This window comes from Stegostoma tigrinum, chromosome 12, assembly GCF_030684315.1.
Source record: "Stegostoma tigrinum isolate sSteTig4 chromosome 12, sSteTig4.hap1, whole genome shotgun sequence".
Lineage (NCBI taxonomy): Eukaryota > Metazoa > Chordata > Chondrichthyes > Orectolobiformes > Stegostomatidae > Stegostoma > Stegostoma tigrinum.
This window is the reverse complement of record NC_081365.1, coordinates 59,731,696-59,755,559: the sequence shown is the minus strand read 5'-3', so window position 1 is coordinate 59,755,559 and position 23,864 is coordinate 59,731,696. Positions and strand designations below refer to the sequence as shown.

General features: G+C 39.6%; 1 protein-coding gene and 2 long non-coding RNA genes across 4 annotated transcripts in view; 2 read left to right on the top strand and 1 right to left on the bottom strand.

Moving 5' to 3' along the window:
* LOC125456831 (superoxide dismutase [Cu-Zn]-like) overlaps window positions 1-20,244 on the top strand; it is a 24,907-nt gene extending 4,663 nt beyond the window's left edge. Inside the window, exons 2-5 of one of the 2 annotated variants that reach the window (XM_048540277.1) lie at window positions 2,629-2,722; window positions 6,863-6,932; window positions 8,391-8,508; window positions 19,902-20,244. In XM_048540277.1, coding sequence (XP_048396234.1) covers window positions 2,629-2,722; window positions 6,863-6,932; window positions 8,391-8,508; window positions 19,902-20,021 — 402 coding nt within the window. In that variant the 3' untranslated portion in view covers window positions 20,022-20,244. Of the gene's footprint in view, window positions 1-2,628; window positions 2,723-2,915; window positions 4,658-6,862; window positions 6,933-8,390; window positions 8,509-19,901 lie in introns of those variants that run through there. The other variant, XM_059650352.1, reaches the window with a different exon arrangement.
* LOC125456835 (uncharacterized) lies at window positions 17,848-22,996 on the bottom strand. The gene is made up of 3 exons (XR_007248523.1): window positions 22,707-22,996; window positions 22,234-22,572; window positions 17,848-19,139 (listed from the first exon to the last, which is right to left on the bottom strand). It is a non-coding gene; the product is annotated as an uncharacterized LOC125456835 (long non-coding RNA).
* On the top strand, window positions 22,560-23,864 carry LOC125456834 (uncharacterized). Its single transcript, XR_007248522.2, has 3 exons — window positions 22,560-22,574; window positions 22,919-23,139; window positions 23,295-23,864. It is a non-coding gene; the product is annotated as an uncharacterized LOC125456834 (long non-coding RNA).

The window sequence follows — 23,864 nt, the reverse complement described above, 5'->3', positions numbered from 1 at the left end:
ATGAGGAATCCTACAGTGAGTAACTTGCCTTCTGTCTCCCCAAAACTTGGTCAACATTTACAAGGTTGAACTGAGGAGTATTATGGAATTCTGCTTAGTTGTCTGGATGTGTGTGCCACCAGAATGTCAAGATGCTTGACACCATCCAGGACAGAAATTGGCACCACATTAACTTTCTCTGCCACTGGCATTCAGTAGAAGCAATGTGTACAATCAACAAAAAATTCTGCAGAAATTCACAAAGGCCTAGCACCTTCTATCCCACAATGAGTTCCATCTAGAAGGACAAGGCCAGTAGATACTTGAGAACGCAAGTTCGCCTCCAAGCTGCATACTGTCCTGGTTTGGAAATCTGTTGCTGTACCTTCAGTGTTTTGGGCCCAAACCCTTGAATTCCCTCTCTAATGGCAGTGTGTGTCTACTTTTAGCATATGGACAACAGCGGTTCAAAGCAGCGCCATCTTCTCAAGGGCGATTTAGGGATGGGCAGTAAATAATGGCCCCGCCAGTGTCCTCATCCCGTAAGTGAATTTTTAAAAAAAATCACCACTTGCTAGATCACCTCCAAGGCGCGCCTGATCCTGAGTCTGATGAAGGGTCCGGGGCCGAAACGTCAGCTTTTGTGCTCCTAAGATGCTGCTTGGCCTGCTGTGTTCATCCAGCTCCACACTTTGTTATCTTGGACTGCATTGTTGTTCTTTCACTGCTGCTGGGTCAAAATTCTGAAACTTTATTGCAACAGAATCACAGAAGTCTGACAATGTGGATGCAGGCCAATTGGCAGCATAGGTGTACCTGCATCCGATGGATTGTGGTGGATCCTCAAGGGCAGTTAAGAATAGGCAATAAATGTTTGCTTGGCCGATTATTGTCTGATGCAGTGAACAAATTTTAAAAAAGTGAGGTGTTAAGTATATTGAGATTGACTGCATCTCCTTCAGTATTACATTTTCTACCTTCACTAGAGATCATGCCTAACTCTGGTCCCCTAAGACTAGCATGTGATTTTAATTTGATTTCTCCTATCATTGACAGCCTGGGGTCCTTTTGCATAAAGGAGAGATGACCTAATCCTGTGGCCATGCTAAGGTGGCAGTCTGCACATGTTGATTGTTGGCTGGCGTGATTTATGAGTTCCCGAAAATATTGGGAATTGGTTCTGCAGCTGCCCAGTCTATCTTCAGGTGCTCTAATCGTTAACATTTCAAGTACTGAGGGTACACATGGGGCAATTAGTTGCTCACTATTTACTGACCTAATGGGGGAATAGAGTTGTTAATTCAGTTTCAGGAATTCGTGGAGCTGTCATGCTGTGTTATCCCAGATCACTATCTGTAAATATTAATGGATGTATGTTATGTAAGTTTAGCTCCCTCCATTGGATATATTAGAAATTTTTTGTGGTAAAGCTATTGTGATGTACAACAGGTAAACAAACTCATTAATCTTTAACTGTGAAGCCACATAATCCCACTCCACAGAAGTGTTGTTTCCAAAGCTAAACTTTTGTGGAGAACTTAATACCCATTTAGGGACCCATTTTTAAAACTTGTTCGTCATCAGTTGGCTAGGCACCACAGTTCTTATATGGTCCCTGTAGTTACCAATGAGTTGTAAATGATAAAGTGAGAGATTTTAAAAATCATTCTGCACAACCTGTTGTGTGGATCTAACTCAGAGTTTCGATAGCCTTCCTGCCTGTGGCATTGTCCAGTCACCTGCCTCGGAATTACCTGAGGACCACTGTCAATACTAATGTCCAAAGTAGGTAGAAATTTACAAAACTGAGAGGCATGGATTGTTGGAATCTTTTTTGCAGGGTAGAAATGTCATTTGCTAGAGGGCATAGGTTTAAGGTAAAAGGGGCAAGTGTAAAGGAGATATGAGAGGCAAGTTTTTTACACAGGTGATAAGTGCCTAGAATGCACTGCCAAATGAGGTGGCAGAAGAGTCTAGGCCCGAAATGTCAGCTTTTGTGCTCCTGAGATGCTGCTGGCCTGCTGTGTTCATCCAGCTTCACACTTTGTTGTCGTTGATTCTCCAGCATCTGCAGTTCCCATTATCTTGGAGACAACTGCAGCGTTTTAGGAGGCATCTTGACACAGATACATGAAAAGGCAGGGCATAGAGGGAAATGGACTCCTTGGATGCAAAGATTTTTAGTTTAGAAAGGTGCCATGTGTTGGTGCAATCTTGGAGAGCCAAATGACCTGTTCCTATGCTTTCTTACCTGGGTTAGTTGAGGAATAAGCATTATGTAAGATGGAATGAAAACTCACTTGCTGTTCGAATTGTGGCTCCTTTTTAGATGAGATCTCTGACAGGGCAACACTCACTTGTTTGAACAATTTTGTTTCACTGCAAATAGTTGTGAATAGCCTCAAATTAAACATTGTCAGTAAAAATGACGCATAAATATTTGGAAGTAATTACTTGAGAACCAGTGTGCCTACCTAGCTGCTGCTAATTAGCCTAGCTGTTCATTTGGGAGCGTGTCAAAATCTCCTATACTTGGGCCTTTATGACTGATGTCATTGAGAAATGAAAAATCTTCAGCAATGTTTGTCATTTTGGTTTAAAAAAAACATTTTCCACTTAGTTATCTATATCGATTATTTTACTTTGTAGGCAAATGGACAAGTGTTAATAAAAGGAACTTTTACGGGATTGCCTCGTGGAAAACATGGGCTTCATGTGTGTACTTTTGGAAATCTTTTTAATGGTATGGCTGTGTTCCAAATGCATTTGTAAATAATTATATTTTATTGGTAAGCTTTTTTTCTATCTTATACAACTTGTGTTTTTGCAAAAGTTATATTTCTTATCACTTTCTATCTTATTTGTATGACATAAATTGATTTGTTTACAGAATATTGTGTTTAATCTTATATTTGCGTTTTGCTCTGTCTCTGCAGCGATTAGATTCCCTACAGTGTGGAAACAGGCCGTTCGGCCCAACAAGTCCACACCGCCCCTTGAAGCATCCCACCCAGACCCTTCCCCCTATAATCCAGACACATCCCTGAACACTACAGGCAATTTAGCGTGGCCAATCCACCTAACCTGCACATCTTTGGACTGTGGAAGGAAACCAGAGCACCCGGAGGAAACCCACGCAGACATGGGCAGAATGCGCAAACTCCACACAGACAGTTGCCTGGGGCGGGAATCGACTCCAGGTCCCTGGTGCTGTGAGGCTGCAGTGCTAACCACTGAGTCACCGTGCCACCCCTAAATAGCTAGATTTTAAACCTCCTTGGGGTAATCTTTTGAAAATTGATATAACACTAAAATATCAGTTCAGCTTGTTGTGTTTGCTCTCGTCTGGTGCAATCTGCACATAGTTATTAGTAACTGTTACTATTGTTAACAAATAACATGAAAACGTTGTGTCATTAGTATGAGACATTGGCTGGAGAGAGATGCTTCAATAAGATGCTAAATGTCTTTGAATTTCATTTCATGATGTTTATTAAAATGAATAATCATGGAATCATGCAGTGTGTAGGTCACCCATTTCATCTGTGCCAGTTATTTGCAAGAATTATCATTTAGAACTCACTCTGTTGCTCATTCTAACCCCACGTATTTTGATTTTTACGTGTATAATCCTCTTAAAGAGTTACTGTTGAATCTGCTCAACTACTGTTTTAGGCTGTGTATTGCATGTCACACACCCCACCAAGGGAATGGGGAGTTAACGTTCATCGAAGGCTATTTCCAGTTGAGGTTCCAAAGGCAAAGAATATTATTTGGTGATCTATGTGTGGAGCTGTGCCTTTTAAAGTCAGGCTGCTGCAGATTTCTGATAATCATGGAATAAAGACTGGTGATGTCTGGACCTGACAGGATCAGCTTTGCCAGTGTTTTTAAAACCATCACTGCCCTGGATCATTTTGTCACTGAATCATTTTAGTCTATAACAAGAGACAGTAGCTGAAGTGCACAGTTTCATCAAGCAGATAATTTTATTGTGTAATTCATAAGGGTAGTATAATGTGTGACTCATTAACCTCTATCACCCAAAAGAAGGAGACAAGGGTTTGTGCGGTGGTTCACTTTGCATATTTGCAGGACATAACAGATGCATACAAGTTGCCATTAGAGCATTGGAACATCATATAGCAACACATGTAAATAGAGAAGGATGCTACACTATTGATGTATGGCTATGGCTAACTTCAAAATACCATAATCAGGGTCTGTGAAAAGTATCCTGAGAGCCACCAGAATAAATTTATCTTGAGGCAGCACCCTATGTTACATTGCAGTACAGAGGCGTAACATTGCATGACAGAATGGACTGCATATGGAAGAGAAAAGAAGTGGGCCTCATCTGATAAAGATGCTCAAGGGAAAGGGTAGGTAGTAATGGAAAGTAGTGGTCCAACTCCACTAGCAAGAACCATGAGGATCAACATGTAACTCAGTGATTTCACGAAACTGCAAGTCCAATTGACCTGACATCTTACACCAAATCATTCTAATTAAAAGTCTTTAATAAATCTTATACAATTTTTTCATCCTATATTTAATAACGTTCAAAACTTTTTATACAGCTCCTATATTCATTACACTCCAGACTGAAATGTGATTTAAAGATGAAATTAATAGCAAAGGTTGTTAGTTTCTCTCGCAAGTGATCAACTTACACCACTTTTCTTTTCAGAAGCTTTTCTAACCACATTGTGAATGAGGATTTCCTGTCATTGCCTCAAAGGTAATTGGAGATTGAAATGCCTCAGGCAGGGTCATTTTGTAAGACTATGATTGCAGTTTTCTGAGATAATTGGAACTGCAGATGCTGGAGAATCCAAGATAACAAAGTGTGTGAAGCTGGATGAACACAGCAGGCCAAGCAGCATCTCAGGCTCATTGCAGTTTTCTGAGTGCTTGAGTTTGAGAGTGCCAGGAAATAGACTGCTAAACCTTAGTTGTGGCTGAGTACTCTGATCCAACTGTTTTACTTGTATCATAGTGAATATCTGTTGAGGGGGTCGCGAAGGACAAGAGAGCAGACTGCAGGAGATAAATGGCTCCTTGAAATGACCTATCAATTCAACATTGAGTGCAAAGTTGTCTGAACTGAGAATTCATTACCACCTGCTTTTTACCTGGCAGATGGAAAACGATAAGCTGTATATTAAATAAATGTAGAGAGGTTGCAGACCTCAGTGATACAAAAAGATATGTGTTACGCAAATCACAAAAACTAGTACATAATGGCAACAAGTGATTGGGAAGGCAAATGGAATGTTGGCATTTATTTCAAAGGAATGCAATATATAAGTAAGAAATTATTGCTGCAGCGGTACAGGGCCATAATGAAACCACATCTCATGTACTATATACAGTTTTGCTTTTTGTGGAAATTGTTTAATTTCATGAGAAACAGTTCAGAGAGCGTTCACTTGACTCATCCCTGGGATGAACACCTTAACGTAAGAAGGAGGTCAAGCTGGTTGGTCCTGTGGCTATTGGAGTTGAGAATAATTAGGGCATGATCTTTTTGAATACTGTAAGACTCAATGGGGAGTTATGGAAAAGATGTTCCTTCATCTGATGAAAGGAGCAGTGCTCTGAAAGCTTTCATTTCAAATAAAAGTGTTGGACTGTAACCTGGTGTTGTGTGACTTCTGATCTTCTCCACTGAGGTCCAACACCAGCACCTCCACATCTTGTTGGGAAGGTAAAAGCTACATCTCGCAGTTTGAAAATAAGAGGTCTTCCTGTTTACGGTGGACTTGAGGATATATATTCTTTCTCTGATTTTTTGTTATTCTATGAATTTTATTTCCCAGTTGTGGGTAGTGGTGATTCTGATAGCCACTGTGAAGGTCGGTGATTAGCAGGCTGTTGCACCTGACATTGCTGGACATTTTAGTCCTCCTTTTGAGGTCCAGTCTATCTTGATGTGTTATGCTAACTTCCAAAATGTAGAAAGTGACCTCTGAATTGTACAAAGGAAAATTTCAGCAAAAGTATTTTTTTTTTAAATTAAACCTTTCCCACTTGCAGATATAAAACAACTGAGTCCTCTGATGAAGGGTCTAGGCCCGAAACGTCAGCTTTTGTGCTCCTGAGATGCTGCTTGGCCTGCTGTGTTCATCCAGCCTCACATTTTATTATCGAGTAATCACTGACATCTTTGCCTATTATTGACTTCAGCCCTGGTACGCAATGCTATGGTTTCACTGGTAAGTTTCAAGAAGCTGGTGAAACTTCTGGATCACACTTCTAAGTGAAAAATAGTGTGTCAAGATTATTCTATGTTAGCCTTTGAAAATTAATGTTTTATCTTTCTCAAGATGTTTGTACAGTCTAATGCATGTCAGTGAAATGTAGAAATCACTGTTACAACCCTCACTGATTTTTTTAAATTTTTCTTTTCACCAAGAATCAAAATGCAATTAACTTCCAAACCTCGTCTCATAAGCAGATATCAGTGTGTGTTTTTTTAAACAAGTTGATGCTCACAGTCCAAAGGTCACCTTTATCTCTGAGCTCACAGTTCACAGCCCCAAAACAAAAATGAGAAAGAAAAATAAAAAAAAGTTAACTTGGTTTTGAAAATCAAGTTGTTATTTTGCTACTTCAAGGTGCTGAATGAACTTATCCATAAACAAGTACAAAGATTGAAGACCAATATACTCAGATACACAGGAAGGATTGTAGTTGTCTTGAAAATAGTCATTTAGTTTTACATTAAAGTGGCAGGCATTTGTTTTATTTGCTTTTTTGACTCCTTGGTCAGTCACTTTTGCAATCATTATCTACTTATGCTGAGTGAAGTTGGTCATCATTCAAAGAAAATAACTCTTCTTGGTAATTTGGAGTTCTAAAATGCATACTTTATTTTTAGGTTATCATAGTATTGGACCTCATTTCAATCCCCGTAAGAAAATTCACGGTGGGCAACAAGATAATGAAAGGTGTGTATCCAGACCCTTCCTAAATGAGCAATGCATGTTAGATCATAAAGTAGAAAGGCTGGGTTTTGAATTAAATATTAAATATTCAAAATAGATACCAGCATTGGAGAGAATTCAGATATTTTAATGAGTCTTCAAGGAACAAGAAGTCAAATGGATTGCTGCCATTGCAGTGTGCGAACCTTTCTCTATAAATTCCATTCTGAGAGCAGGATTTAATTCCTTGGTAAATTAATTATATATTGTATTCATTGCTGAAAATATTCATCTGACAACAATTTCCTTTCTATTTTGAATAACACTTTCTTGAACTACCCCGAATATAACCTTAGGGTATATTTTGATCCTTTTAAGTCTGCTAAGGGATTACCAGTCTGCAGGAAAAATAAAGTTGACTAAGAAAGAAAGTATTCTACTGCTTTTGTAATTTTCATACCTAATGCTTTGAAACAAATTCTTGCAAATACTTGCAATAAATATTGATACTCCAGGGAGTCGTTTTGTGTTGTTAGGATTATATGATAGCTAGACTTGTGCAGAGCATCATGTTGAGATAATTCCACCAACACTCGTGCTTCTTGGACAATGTGATCATCTGTAGTGACTTTCCTAATTGGTACTGAAAACAACAAATGCTGGAGATCACAGCTAATCAGCCATCATCCATGGAGAGACAGCACGCTAACTTGAAATGCCACCTTGCTCTCTCTCTCCAGAGATGCTGTCTGATCCACAGTGATCTCTAACAGTTGTTGTTTTCAGTGCACATTCCAGAATCTGCAGTAATTTGTTCCCAATTAGTATCTCTTATTAAAAACTTTAATAACATATCTACTTATGCACTAGGGTAAGCCATTTCAGTCCCCTGTAACAGAATTAACAGCACAGACGGGATGCCTTGACAATGAAATTCTATGGGTGGAGACTCTATTTCCCTTCCCTACTAGAAAATATACAGACAGCCTGTATTGTGTGGCAAAGGTGCAGTGCATCTTAAGACTGTGTTTCACCAAAGAGATTATTGGCCGTCCATGACATTCTATGGATGACCCCAAGCTATGTTCAACTGACTGCAGGGTGTTATTCATTGGAGGAATTGAAAGATCACTATGTCCTGAACTTTTACACAGTGGATCATTCCAGACATTGAGGGATCTGTTCAATGGCAGCCAGCTCACTGGTTTATTTCATGCTACAAGACAATTGATTAGACCCACGTAGAATCAAAGGAACCAAACCAAAACCAGTTAGATCAACATGAAAGAACTCTATTTGCTCAACATTTAGCTTGTCATGTACAGAAATGTGTAGCACTTGTCAGTACATATATTCAGTTCAGGCATGAATTTTCTTACTGTGTTAAATAGTTAAATACTGTTAGTGAGTCCATGTAGTGTAAAGTGCTACAAGTTTTGTTCAGATTTCTTTTTCTAATTATAATATTGTAATGTATTCCAGGCATGTAGGAGATCTAGGCAACATTGAAGCTAATGAAGATGGTGTTGCTGAGTTTCAAATAGAAGATCAACTCATTAGTCTTTCAGGAATTGAATCTATTATTGGTCGGGCCATGGTGGTAGGCATTAAAAGTAACCCTGTTTCTGTCATAAACAGATATTCTCAACAAAACTTACTTCAACCTACAAATATATAAATGCCCAGTGATGTAACAGATAAATATGTACATTTTACGTAATAACAAGTTCACCATCTGATTTAACATTTGATTGAATAGTATTCAGAAGAGTGATGTGAAAGCTGAAGGAAGTATTTAAGTTGTGCTCTGGAACTGGCTGAAACTGGGGAACTGCTTAGATATTCCTCCTGTCATTATGGATATTATGTGTAAAAGACTGCAAGGATATATTAATTATGGGATATGTAAGTTACCCATTAAGCTGTCGAAACTCATGCCCATTGGAAAATGCCTCACTGTAAAATGCTATTCGTGTTTTTGCAATACAAAAGCAGCAGTCCTACTATTGTCCACACAATCTTGTCAAATCAGACTGTTAACTTGGAATCAAAGGGTGAATTTCTTCATTTAAGTGTGTACACCTACCAATTTAAAATCAAGGTTTCATGCATTTTTAGCCAGCATATTTGTAGAGAAGCAAAATCCAATGTATTTTTCCAAAGCCTTACACAACTCACATTGAAACAAAATATCTGCTAATTATAGATGTTATAAAATGAGCACGGAAATTAGCCAGATGGTGTTTATTTCCATAGTTTTCAATTAAGATGTTCTCTGTTTATGTGAAACCCTACATGGAATTTCGACAAGCTAATGACACATGAGCTCAACTTGTCCTATCTGATCCTTGTAAGTGTTTGCTTTAAGAATGATAAGTTAAAAGCTAGGATTAATAACTGTAACTGATAGTTCCCCCCCTGAAAGCCAGAGACTGGTAACAGAATGATGATAAAGTAAAATGACTGGATTAGTAATCCAGAGACCCAGATCCATTCTCCAGAAGAATAAATTTAAAATCCCACCAGGATATTTAAAGCTGGGGATATTTAAAGTCAATTAATTAGTAAATCTGGAATACAAATCTTGCTCCAACAATGTTGACTGTGAAACTACTGAATAAGGAAACTAGCTAGTTCACTGATTTCCACCTGCAAAAAAACATCTGGTGTTTTTACATGGTCTTCTTCTGTGGCAAGTCCAGACGTATGGCAATATAGTTGACAACTGACCTCTGAAATGGCCTAAAGAATTAGGCTGTTGTATCAAATGACTACGGAAAAATTGAATAAGAAGCTGACACTTGGTGTTGTCTATGACTATGCCTGTGCGCCAATCTGGAACCATGTCTGCACATAATTCCAGACTCCCTTCGCATTGCACAGAATTTGGATGACATGCAAAGGAAGTGCACATGCACAGAAAAGAAGTATAGTATTGAAACGAAGCTCAGCAGGGAAGTATGAGGACATGGGAAGGAGTGAGATGGTGGGGAGTTGGGACAGGACAGAGGTGAGGATTGGAGAGAATGTGAACGTTGGGGAGTGAAGGGGAATGATGACTGGGGACAAAGTATTGAGGATGTGAGAGCCAGGGGAAAGTGAGGCTCCTTTGCTACCACAATCTCTTTTTCCCCCCGCTTCACTACTGAATCCTTCTTCATCCCCTTTTACAGCTGCATTCTCTTTCTGTCCACTTCATACCCACCCTCTCTCATCCTTCTTCACAGCATATCAAGTTTAAAACCAAACCAACTTAAATGAACGTGTGAATGTATGCTATCAATAGACACAGCTCACAAACAAAACTGGGATGGACTACCTGATACTGACCTATGCATGGGATACTGTCCACGCTGATCTTGGCATTGTCCTCTTTGCTAACATATGGGAACGTATTAAAGTTGGCAGAGTTGTCCCATAGACTAGTGAAGCAACTATGCATAGTAATACTTAGCAATCATGCACGACAACCAATGTCCCAGTTCCCTCCAACCATCCCTAGGTGTGACCTGAGCAATTGGAATTTGAGGCACAACTGTATTTAGTTGCGAGGGAATGGCCTTTGGATTCTCAGTGCTGAACACTGTACAGCATGAAGTCTTACGGCATCGGGTTAAGGAAATTTCCTGCTGACTACCATCTTTTACCCTCCCACATCTGATGAGCCAGTACACTTCCATTTCATACACTACTTTGGAAGAACCACAGAGGTTCACAAGGATGCCGAATGCTATAATGCCGAAAGCCCATAATGAAGAGTGATATGGGTAGTGTCACTGCTGGAGAAGTCCTGCAGGAGATCCATTCAGTCTATTCTGTGCTTATAAGAAAACCAGTAGCACTTTCAAAACCTATAGTCACTACCATCGAGAACAAGAGCAGCAGACACATGGGAACGCCGCCACCTGCTAATATCTCTCCAAGCTTCTCACTATTTACTTGGAAATATGTTGTCATTTCTTCAGTGTCACTGAGTCAAAATCCTGGAATTCTCTCCCTAATGGCATGTGGGTCTATCTACATCAAATAGACTACAGTTCAAGTTGGCAGATCATCATCATCTTCTCAAAGGCAACTTGGAAAAGGCAGTAAATGCTGTATAAACCAGTGATACCCATATGTTATGTGGTTGCATGTTTTAACAGGCTTTTTGGAAAGAGTGTGAAAGATTGTGGGTACTGATTTTCTTTTTAAACAGGCTAATGCAAAAACAGTGAAGCTTTGGATAACAAGATATTTCTTGAAAGTCAGAACTTTTTGATAGCTGCTTCTTTACTGAATACCTCTACCAGGCTTAATGACTATCAGGTCGCAACTTTTGCTTTAGAAATTGTTTAAATTTTCCAGTTGGTGATGAAACTGTGAGAGCGAAAGAAAACCCTTCAGAGTACAGCTCTTCTGTTTATAAAAATTTCTTTGCTGGGTCCAGTACCCGGAGACCTGTTGCAGTCTGAATACCTGTTGTCCTCCTGAAGTAGATGTGGAAGAATCCCTTATACTATGCTTTCTGATCAAGCTGCATTGACAAAGATCCCAGTTTATTTATATTTTTGAAGAAGGGTTCTAACCCGAAATGTCAACTTTACTGCTCCTCCGATGCTGCCTGGCATACTGTGTTCCTTCAGCTCCACACTGCGTTATCTCTGACTCCAGCATCAGTAGTTCTAACTATCCCATTTTAATTATATTTGGTTATATTTAGTAATGTCACTCTTTGTATGCCAGATCATCAGACCAGACAGCCATACAGACTTTTTTAAGCCTTTACGTTGCAAGACTTATTGATCATTATCTTTTTCCTTTTACCCTGTGTATTTATGTGTAAATTTTGAGTTATTTACAGGGATAAAAATTTTATGTTTTCATATAACAATGTATGTTATGCAGCTTTGTGTCATTATTGAGTAAGTTGATTTGTAATAAATCACTAACTTTATGTGCTTTAAAGAAACTTGGCCGATGGATCTTTTCATTGTAGGTCTAACAGAGAAAGCGTATGATTGGACAAATTGAGGACCTTGACTACAGACCCTTACCTGATTCTAGATTCTTCCACCAGGGAAAATACCTCTCTGTATTTACCCTGTCAAGTCTTCTAAGTAACCTATTTTGTTTCAGTAAGGTCTCCTTTCATCATCCTCAACTCCAATGAGTACAAACCCCACCTACTCAACCTCTCTTCATAAGGAAATCTGTCCATACCTGGGATTAATCTAGTGAACTTTCTCTGGACTGCCTACTTTACCTGTATGTATTCCCTTAAATAAGGGGGCCAAAACTGTTCTTTGGAGAGTTTTACAAAATCTTGAGGGGCAAGAATAGGAAGAACAGCCAAGGTCTTTTTCCTGGGGTGGGAAAGTCCAGAGCTAGAGGGCATAGGTTTCAGATAAGAGGGAAAATATTTAAAAGGGACCTGAGGAGTGATGTTTTCATGCAGGGACTGATGCGTGTATGGAATGAGTTGCCAGAGAAATTGGTGGAGGTGGTTACAGTTACAACGTTTAAAAGGCACCTGGATGGGTATGTGAATAGGATAGGTTTAGCGATATACGGGCCAAATGTAGACAGATGGGACTAAGATTGGGATGTCTGGGTGGAGCGGACGATTTGGACTGGAGAGTATGTTACCATGATGTATGACTGATTCTGTTCCAGCTATTGTCTGACTAGTGCTTTGTATAGGTTTAGCAAAACCTCCCTATTTCTATACTCCATTTCCTTTGAAAAAGGGCCGAGAGTCTTTTTGCCTTCCCTATTACCTGCTGAACTTAGATGCTGGCCTTTTGTAATTCATGCATTAGAACCCCAAATACCTCTGTGCTATCACTATTTGAATAGTAGCTCTTCTGTTTGTTTCTGCCAAAGTGCAGAACCTCTCATTTTCCCACTTCATGTTCCATTTACCAAGTTTCTGCCCACTCACTTAAATTGTTTGTGTCTCTCTGTAGACCCTGTGTCATCCTCAGCACCTGCCTTCCCACCTATTTAGTGTCATCCGCAAATTTGGTGATGTATGTATTCACTTCCCTCCTCCAAATAATTTATATTGTAAATAATTGATTCCTGAGGCATTCGACTCGTACAGATTGCCATTGTGAAAATACCGTGTTTTATTCTAACTGTGTCTGCTGTTAGTTAGACAATCTTACAACCATGCTAGGACACTCCAGTCTACTTGTCGATCACCAACATCATTCCCCACTTCCCACAGCACCTTCTCATGTAACTGCAGAAGGTGTGACACGTCCTCCTTTACCTTCCATCTGCTCACCATTTAAGGGTCTAAATAGTCTTTTCCAGGTGAGGCAGCATTTCACCTGTATCTGCTCCAATCTTATGTATTGTGTTCGTTGTACCCAATGTGGTCTACTTTATACTGGAGAAACCAATGCAGACTGGATGATAGCTTTGCAAAACATTTCCAGTCCATGTGCAAGCATCACTCCAACCTTCCTGTAGCTGGTCATTTTAATGCAGTGTCCTTCTCACATGCCCATTTGTCCATCCTTGGCATACTGCAATACACCACTGAATCATTGCGCAAATGGGAGGAACGATATCTCATCTTCAGACTAGGCACTTTACAACCTTCTGAACAATATTGAGTTCAACAGCTTCTAATTGTGAACTCACTCTCATTCCTTCCCTTTGTTTTGGCTTTGCTTGATCCATTTTCTGCCACCATGTCCTCTCTCCCTTCGCTCCACCCCAATGGGACTGTCTATTATTTCTACTCTGGTAGTTAAAAACGCCATTGTTCTGCCATTCTCTCATTCTGATCACTTAACCTAAGCTATCAACATCTTTTCTCCCAAGATTCCATTCTCCTCTCAAACCACCCCCCTCCCCCCCATATATTGCATAAATGCTGCTCCTCAACACTTCGTTAGCTTGCTTTCTTTCTGTTGAAACTGAAAGAACTGCGGATGCTGTAAATCAGAGCCGAAAGTAGAATTTGCTACAAAAGCTCAGCAGATGTGGCAGACCTGCTGAGCTTTCCCAGCAATTTGTTTCTCTCCATAGATACTGTCTGACCTGCTGTGATCTCTAGCAATTTGTTTGTTTTGGGTACTATGTACAGCATCATGGGCAGTTACCTTTTTAATTAATCTTATAAGCAGGATCTTATTGAATATCTTTTGGAAATCGAAAGAGATTAAATCTATCAGTTACCCTTTAAGTATCCTGCTTTTTAATTCCTCAAAGAAGATTTTTCAATTTGTCAAACTTGATTTCCCCTTCATGAAGTAATACTGTGCTTGGTGGTATTACATATTTATTAATGCTTTCTATTATATCCTTCATGTTTGCAATTACATATTGCTTGTGGAATAAAGAATCCTTGCTTCGTTATCTTTGGACCTGTGTGTTCAAATGTCATATTATGTTAAGGACTCTGTAAAAGTTTGCTTTTTAGTCTCCTATGTTTTCAGCAATGTCTAATAGTTATAAAATATACTTCTTTGGAAGCTATTGCTGAGATCCTGATCCCTATTTTCACGGCTGTACACAAATGAGAGAGCAAATTCCTACTCCACATCTTGCATCGGTTCGGCTTGTATATGTGTTGTGGATTTGAGATTAAATTCCTTAAATTTCTTTGTAGCTTGCATGATGTTCTGTATTGTATCTTCAATAAGTTGGCATCTCATTTTTATGGCCCTAATACTGGCATGCTCTCTACGCTCTTCATTGAGTAAGAGTTGCCGCACTTGACTGTAGAGCACAGGATATGCCAGGCCAGATGATCGGCAGAGATGACACCCTCTACAGCCTGCTGCTTAGGCCTCTTTATAACCAGAAGCAGACCCACGAGGACTTCCTCAGCTGTCCTCATATCTCTCTACACCAGACACCCAAAGATCAAGAATGTGAGGGCGTTGTGCAAACAAAACCACAACAAAAGATTTTTCAAATAACCAGAAAGGAAGTGTAAATGCTCACAACCAACAGAAACACAGTTGATGGTCTCTACAATGCCCCAAAATAGACAGTTGGGCTGGGAGTCTGTTAGCCACCCTAATCTGTGGTTATATGGAACTGCTGCATGCAACACCCTCCAACCCCCGGATTCCCAATAGAAAGTAGGAGGACACCTACATGGAGAGCTGTCTAGTGGGGATCCCCTAAACCTGGTGGCACATAAGCATGCCAAAGCATATCTGGGTAGCACATGTAGGAGTTGAGGTGCATGGTGCACGGCAGCAGCCTGTACAAAAGTGCCTCTTGGCAAGGTGGAAAGACACACTACCAGTACCGAAGAGGCGGGCCCTCCAGATTTTTGCTGAATAACATAAATTTTGCCACGTGTGCCCAGCCACGTAATGACTCTGGGTTCAAAGTCCAACTCCTTCTTGTATCTTATTCCAACCCCTCCCTGATGTTCCGATATTGGAGAAATCTTTGTAGTGATCGAAAGGTCAGTTCTGTATGTGATCATTTAATGGTTTTCTTCTCAGTGCTTCTCTTTCAACACCCTTGGACGGTGTCTTGAATGCCTCAATTAATGTCTGGCTATTGTCTCATTGATTTAGCCATCTTCATTAGAAGCTATAGTGTGGGGAATGTCCTGGGATAAGTCTGGGAAGTTGTTAAATGCACATCCCAGCTCCTGACAACACACAAGCCATTTTCGTTTACTTTCAGGAGGCAAGGTGAGCAGATGATCATGCAGACCATGGCTGAATCATTCACATGGTTCTTTAACCATTGGATGATATGGGGTTGTTCAGCTCTTTGCGCTGCTATAGACTTTGCAGAACTTGTGTAGTATCATGCGTTTGAATTTGCGCCGCTGATCTCTGTGAATACATAATGGAACATTAAAATAGAAAAATCAATCACGCAAACAGTTTGACTATACATGAGGCCTTTTGGCCACAGATGGAAATAGCCTGCATGATCTTGGTGAAGACATCTGTATGAGTACAAGAAATTGCTTGGTCCTATTATTGTCAAGAGCGGTAAAATTCATTTCAAGGATCCCGTGAGGTGACCTAGGGTCCCAAATGAGGGCAAAACCAATTTCTTGCTTGAACCAAAGTAAACTTCACATAATTTCAATCGTAGTAATTAATGATAGCCATCATTTTGAGACAATAATAACATCCTCTGGTCAGGGAGGTGACCTTCCTGTCACATGGTGTCTTGCTTGATCATGAATTGCTACCAAAACTTGACATTTGAGGCTATCGGGAAGGCTGAATTGCTTCACCTCTCTCTCCTTGCCATATAGCGTTTGAAAAAGGACTCTATTCTCTTATTCCAGTACCTCAATTTCTGTGTCAGCATACCTCGTCAGCTGGAGCCGGGCTTGTAGACATTCAGCCTTAGTGTAATGGTGTGGTCTCCTGATGCCATCGATGTCTGAGGTCCTCTGGAGATAGATGGCAGAGGTGAGGCAACCTGGTTTGAATCTGACTTGTCACTCAATCCTGTCGCAGTCAATGAATCTTAGTCCGATTGTCATAGGAAATTCAGATCAGAATCATGCCTTTTCCTTGAAATGTGTATGGGCAAGCAGTCAGCCAGAGACCATCTCCAACTGGGCAGCAGCAGGTGCCCAATGGGATCAGTCTTCTGTCTGAAAGCAACGGTATTTGCATTACTTTAGCACCGCCTGTACCAGATCTCAAATGGAAACCATGTGAGTTCAGTAGCCTGCTCCAAGTTTGGCATATGTTTGAAAGTAGCTGAGTGGGTGTTGTTTGTAAACCCCTCAAACTACGCACTGATCAGAATGTCTCTGAACTTCTGGGAAAATAGCCCACTTCAAATTTAGCAGATGGAGTTTCATACCAGAATAATTCTCCAAATTTCTCTCATTCAGTTTGAGATTTTGACTGACACAGGTGATCTAACTACGCTGCCCTGAACCATGACAGAGCTACTCCTAGTTCACGAAAACTGGCATCAGTTGTTAGCATGAGAAAGTGTTGGAAATTTCGATAATGAAGACATAAGCTTCTGGTTGAGAATGCAAAAGGAACCTTCGTCTACTGGGTCTGGCTCCCTGTGGTGCACTGTGACATATCACTCCTTGTACATCCTTTCCAGCCATTCCTTCACCTTTCTCTGATTCTATCAGTGGGGCAGCAAACTTTCCACAAACCTCTTTAATGGTTTTCATTCCCATTGTGGCCCATGGATACCTTCAATCTGATTGCCATATTAATACATTTTGCAAAGTGGAAGAAGGGTCCAGACCCAAGGTGTCAGTTTCCTGTTATTCTGATGCTGCTTGGCCTGCTGTGTTCATCCAGCTCTACATCTTGTTATTATCTTGCATGTGGAAAGATGTTTTCACATGCTCTGGTTTCCAGTTTTGCCTACAGTTTATGCTATTACTGCATCTGAGGGTGTGTAATCTGAATTTGGTAAAGACTTCTTTTTGTACTACAAATGATATTCATCAGGTAGAGTGTAATCGTATGCTCAGTTTTTGTGTATTAATGTGCACTGGGCCTGGTTTCTCTTAACGTCAAACAATTTGTTGTGGCTTTTGCTTTCTGTATTGACACTTTCTGTATTCTCTGGTACCGTACGCATTATGTATTTTGTTAAAAGCTGTGCAGATTCTGTGTGGTTAATGAGGCTGCACCATCCACTCAACTTTCCTATATCATGTAGTGTGAAGTATTAGATACCAGAACAAAGATGCTGTGTGTAGTATTTCTACAGTGCTGCAGGAAAATAAGTGTTTGATCATTTTTCAATTTCACATCGTTCCTGCTGCTGCATGTGAAATGGTTGAATTTGTATATTTCCTGTCAGTCTTCAAAATTCATGCTGCCACCAGGTGACATTATGCATTTAATTGTACCAATCATAGAACAAGGACTTGGAGAACAACAGTGTGATTTCCTTATTTGAAGTCAAGACTGTATACGTAGGGTTAATTGAAAGGGTGAGTAGGCACATCCTCCACGAGACCACTGCTGTATTCTGAATTTAGAGTGATGAGACTGCTGTGTTACTGCTGTTGTTTTCCAGGGTTCATGATCAAAGTTATGTAATACAGGCAGTTGACGATTTATCGCAATTTTCTGATAGTTTATTGAGTTTGTTCAAAAGCAGCAGTTTAGATACAATACATCAATTAATTGGATAAAGATAGTGTACAACCGTGATTACTGGGGATGGTTCGCTAATACCAGAGGACACAAAGCCTGTCAGTGCGGAACTTTCAAGGTGCCATCTCTCCGTTATCTGAAATTAGCATACTGCTAATTATTCAGTGTTGAAGGACCTCCAATTGTTCTGAGCCCACATTCCTCCTTAATTGAATGTCACACCTGCCCTTTACTCATTAATTAACCTGTTCAGGGCAAATCACTGCCAAGCCACCTTTTCTCCCGCTGTTTTCCTGTGATTGTTCTTTGAACAATTCTGTAATTTTGTGATTCTGACCTTTATTGTATATTTGTGTGATGCAGTGGTAACATCATCAGCCATTTTGGGCAGGAAACAACCTAGTCTAACCTACTGCCTGCAGAGTGAACACCTCCTTAATAAAGCTCCAGCTGTTCAATACTTCAACATCCTGGTCCTTCTTGGAATGTAACACACGATGAAAATTGGTGATCAGGATTAAACCTGCTTTGTGAAACACCGGGTCTGCTCACTAATTCGTTCAAAAAAATCATGATTCTCACTGCAGATCTTAAATGTGCTTTGATAAAAGGATATCACAAAGTAGAAAATATTGCAGCCATATATTCGAGTACTCAGTTTTTTGGTGTTTCTTTCCAATCATTTTTGCCACTGCCTTTTTCTAATGACAGCCAGAGAATAAGCGCTTTCTCAGCCCTAATCTGTTTCAATTCAACAGTCAAAAACCCATCTCTGCATCTGTCACGTAGAGAGCCGTTTAAAATTGTAGGTGATGTTTCTTGCGTGTTGAGATCTCATGATCGTGCAAACATGACAGGAAAGGAAGCTTTTTCACACTTCCCTTGGGGGCTAAGAATTTGTTTTCTGCTTCATTTCATTACATGAGGAAAATGTTAATTTTATCTCAAGCTTTTTTTCAGTATAACCTTGTTGCATTCATGAAGCCTTTGTGGTCAGGTGGTGGCAGTAACAATTATAAGTTGGCATTTATGGTCCTCTTTTAAACAACTTCAGTCCATGAAAGTCCCAGGTATTGATTCAGACTGTGGTATTCAAAGATCCATAGTCTATAATTATATCATTGTGAATGTTAAACATGGGTTTTTGACCTTGCATGTTCTGAAACAAAGAACAAGAAATTGAAAAAGCACGTAATTGAGCAAAGGTTTTAAGAGGCAATAGTCAAGATGATTTACAATGAGCTATTATTTATATACTTTATAAGCATAATCTTCATGCAGTTGAAATCAGATTAACCATATTGATAACTTCTAAATACATTTTTCAATATGAAAATTAATAAAACTCTATATTGTAGTGTAGCTGCCAACAGAGTGCTGATATAATTGTGAAAATGATAATCATTGGACATTACATACGGGTGCAGTTTCATTGTCTATTTGTCTTGATGCAGGCCTATTTTTGTAGTAACTGTATTAATATACTCTTTCCATGTACCCTATCTAACTTGGAAAAAGAGACCAATATTTTCTAAAGAATGAAGATTAAAGTTCTTATGACAGTGCATAATAAAATTGAGATCTTCCTTTAAAAGAAAACTTGATGTGCGCTGCTTTGCTTCTTTGCCTGCTGAAAATCAGGCCTTTCATTTAGTGATGGTTTGCTACTGCTGATAATACAACTTTGATGCATATGTGTTACTGACCTTATTTAGTCAGAAAGCGATAAGATAATTTGAGATTCTTCCTCAAATTAGGGAGTAAATTTTTTAAATCCACGATTGAAAGGGAAAATGCTCTGGGAATTACATTATTTAATGCAAAAAATGATTAATTTTATTCCTTGTGTGATTCTGTTTGCATGCCAGAGATGAATTTATGATTGTTTTAAATAAAGACACTTGTTTTTTACTTTTTATAGATTCAAGCAGAGGAAGATGATCTGGGAAAGGGTGAAAATGAAGAGAGCCTTATCTCAGGGAATGCTACTACAGGTTTAGCCTGGGGAGTCATTGGAATAGCTGATGTTACTGCCAATTAAAAAAGTGAAACTGCAGCACAAATGTCTAGCCATTTCCAAGTCAGCAGTCTAGTGTTAATAAAAACTGTTTCCACATTGAATTTAATATTTACCAATGTAGTACAATACAAAGAATACACATTAGTTTTGTTCCAATTTTTGAAGAGATGCGTTTATCCCGTATTAAATGTCTCAATGTAAAATTTGTTCATTTTCTTTTACCAAATGTCAATAAAGTTTGTTACCAAAATGTGAGTCTGTTTGAATGTACATTTTATGTTGATGCACCAGTTAAATATTACTGCCAAATTTTAATAGTGAGTCTCATACATAAAGCAGATTTATAACCATTCTAATGCAGCTGTGACATTAAATACCTCAATGAGATCGCATTCCTCTGAAGAAGTTTAAGTTTTCCAATTTCATGAAACACAGCAGAGAGATCAGAACAATAGCTGAAGGACAGAGGTGTTAGACTGGGTATGCAGCAAGTTATGAGGGAACCAACAAGAGAGAAAACTCTACCTCACTCTGTCTTCACCAATCTACCTTTTGAAGATGAATCTGTTGATGACGATATGAGTAGCAGTTACTGCTGCATCATTCTTTGGGAAACAATGTTCTGACTTTACATTGAGGATACCCTCCATTGTATTGTGTGGCACCACCATCGTGCAGACTGGACAAACTTTGAACAGATCTAGCAACTTAAATCTGGTGCTTTGTGTCCATCAGCAGCAGAAATATATTCAACCACAGTCTGTAAACTCGTGGCCGGGCGTATTCCCTACTCTACCATTGCCAACCGTCTAGGAATTCAACCTAGTTCAATAAAGAAGGCAAGGAGGCAAGCCAGAAGCCACAGTCATTCCTAAAAATAAGGTGGCAGCCTGATGAAGCTACAGCACAGGATAACTTGCACACTAAACATGCAAGGGCAACATGCAAAGATGCAAAGACAGGGTAATTGATCTAACAACAAATAGATATATGCTGCTCTGACCATATTTGGACCAAGGCTGTAATGAGGGCAGGAACCCTGGCAAAACCCAAACTGAGCATCGATGATGAGTCTATTTCCTTTATGAGTGCTGTTTGATAACACGTCCTACAACCCCTTCCATTAGTGTTGGATTTGCTTTCTTTTTATACACAGGACATAGCCGGGGCTTGACTCATCTGTGAAACGGCAGTCCCAAATTTGGCACAAATCTCCATCTGCTAGCAGGAGGATTTTGCAGTGTCAACAGGGCTGAGTTACCATTGTCAGGTGATCTGTCTGGTATCATTCCTTTGTTTAGACTTTAAAGCATATTGATACAATTGAGTGGCTTGCTTTTACAATTCAGAGGGCAATTAAGAATCTGGAATTATGAAGGTCAGACCATGTAAAGATGACAGATTTCCTGCCTTAAAGGAAGTTAGTGAACCAGTTCTTTTTTCTAACAAAAATCAGCAGCACATGGTCACCATTAGGTTAGCTCTTGATTCTAAATTTTATTGAATTTAAATTTCACCATCTGGTGGGACTGTTACTGTTTCTTCCCATTTAAATTAGGTTTGCATTGAATCAAGTCTGTGTTGCTTCACTGCACATCTAAAGTCCTGGAATGCAGATCTGAAACAGTTAATTTCAGTAGAATGAACAAGATGCACTTGCCTTCTGTCTTCTAAAATCTGGCTCAGACTTTGATTCAGCCCCTGACTTGAAAGCTGCATGTGAGCTTTTGGACATTTTCTCTAGTGCTTAGAGAAAACAACAACCAGCTTGTTATGCGGGAAGGAACCATTTCCTTCTCTGAAATGGGAATTCTTCCACTTTTGCTTGATCTTTACAGAACAAAATAAGACAATTTTAAATGACTTGAGAGATAATGGATCAAAGAATGGGTAGCGTGTATACAGTAGGCGCATAGGACTCTAAACTCGATAGATGCTGAAGATCTTAAATAATATACTTTGGTTTTAGTAAAAGAGCTGTTATGTCTGCTGATTCCCATGAGTTAGGAATAATTAAACATTATAACCAAATTCGGAGTTTTGAGTGCACTTTTAGCTATTATATGTCATTTTATATATGTGAATTTATATATTATAGGCACGCATTCGCTAGATATTCGAAGAGTAGGAAGTGACTTGATTAAACATGCAAAATGAGTGTTCTTGACTGGGTGGATATGGGAAGGATGTTTCCGTTTGTGGGAAAATCTAGAACTATATAATAAGGGATTACCCATTTCAGACAAAGATGACAATTCCGTTTCAAGGTCAGTGAATCTTTGGAATTCTGCTCCCATCGCCTTTCGAATATTTTGAAGGCAGATGTAGATAGATTCTTGATTGAAAAGGGGTTGCAGAATTGTCAGGGATCGCTGGGAATGTTATGGAATCAGATCAACCACTATCACGTGGAAACGCAGAGGAGGTTGAGGGGATGAGTGGTCTTCCTCTGCTCCGAATTCATACTGTTTGTGTATATGTATATTCTTCATGTGGCTCATCGACCGATACGTAGTTGCTCAGCACAGTAAAATGCGGCACCCTGATTCTATGTTCTCATAACAACTCGTTCCTGTAAGTAACATAAATATGACAGGAGGTTTGAAATTGCTGGAGCAACATGTTTATTTGTCCAAGGCAAGCAGTTTACACATATCGTAACGGCAGAGTCCTGAGGTAGTAGCTTTGAGGAATATATCAACTTACGCATTATGATGGTAGAATGGTATTCTAACCCATTTAACCATCTTCCGTCGTCCTCTTCACGCTGCAGGGAGGTCTGATTCTTAACTCCGAGTAAGCTTTGTTTGGGAATCCTAACGACCCTCATCATATCATCATTCCTCTCTATATTTTACGCAAATGGGTCAAGGAAACATCCACATCTGTGGTATATTCTTTGTTGAATTTTTTTGCAGGGCACAACGTTAACTAATCACGTGATGAAGTCCATCCCGCACGGTAGGAGCAGTGTTAGAAGTGCGCATGTGCTTTGGAAGGAGCGGTTGCGTAAAGCGCATGCTCAGTGACGTTCCCATCGTGAAGGCGGACGGAGAACATGATAGCGACGGGCATATGTCTTTTGAGGGGTGAGGACAGTGACAGTTCAGTCCGCGGAACGGTCACCTTCGAATGGGATGTAAGCATACGTGTAAATAGGAATAAAGTGTGGTCGTGTGCCTCCGTTTATAATAAACGTTGCTGGCCTTCCATGTGCTCACGAGAATAAAAATGTCAGGGTGAGATGCGTTGCGGTACAGTTAATGTTAAATAAACTCTTATTTTGTTTCTCAGACATTTATATCAAATGGAAATAATGATGTTTCCGCTGCCAGCTATTACTTGTGAAGGCTGATCTTTAATTGGAGTTAGAGCCCGACGGGGAGTCGACATAACGGTCTCGGAATGTTTTTGGGGCGCATGTACGATGTAAGGGTGACGGCTCCACATCACGTGCCCCATCAATTGGCGCCAAATGTTTGTGCACGTGAAATTCTGCAGTTATCTGTTTAAATAATACTCTTCATCTAAATGTGAAGCCACTTTTACATTTTCTCACATTATATTCTATCTGCCAGATTTTTTGTTTATTCACTCAACTAATAGTTAGGAACCTCAATACTTCAAAACAAAACTTTCTCACCTATTGGATGTCTTGTTTTTCTCATTTAAGTTATTGATGTTAATTGCAAAAAGTTGAGGCCATAGCACGGATTCCTGTAGGGCTGCACTTGCCACATTCTATCAATCAGACAAAGACACGTTTTGGTTAACTCTTTTTCTGCCAGCAGCCAGTCTTCTATTCATACTAATATGTTACCCACGATGTAATGAGTTTCTATTTTCCAAAATAAACTTTGACAT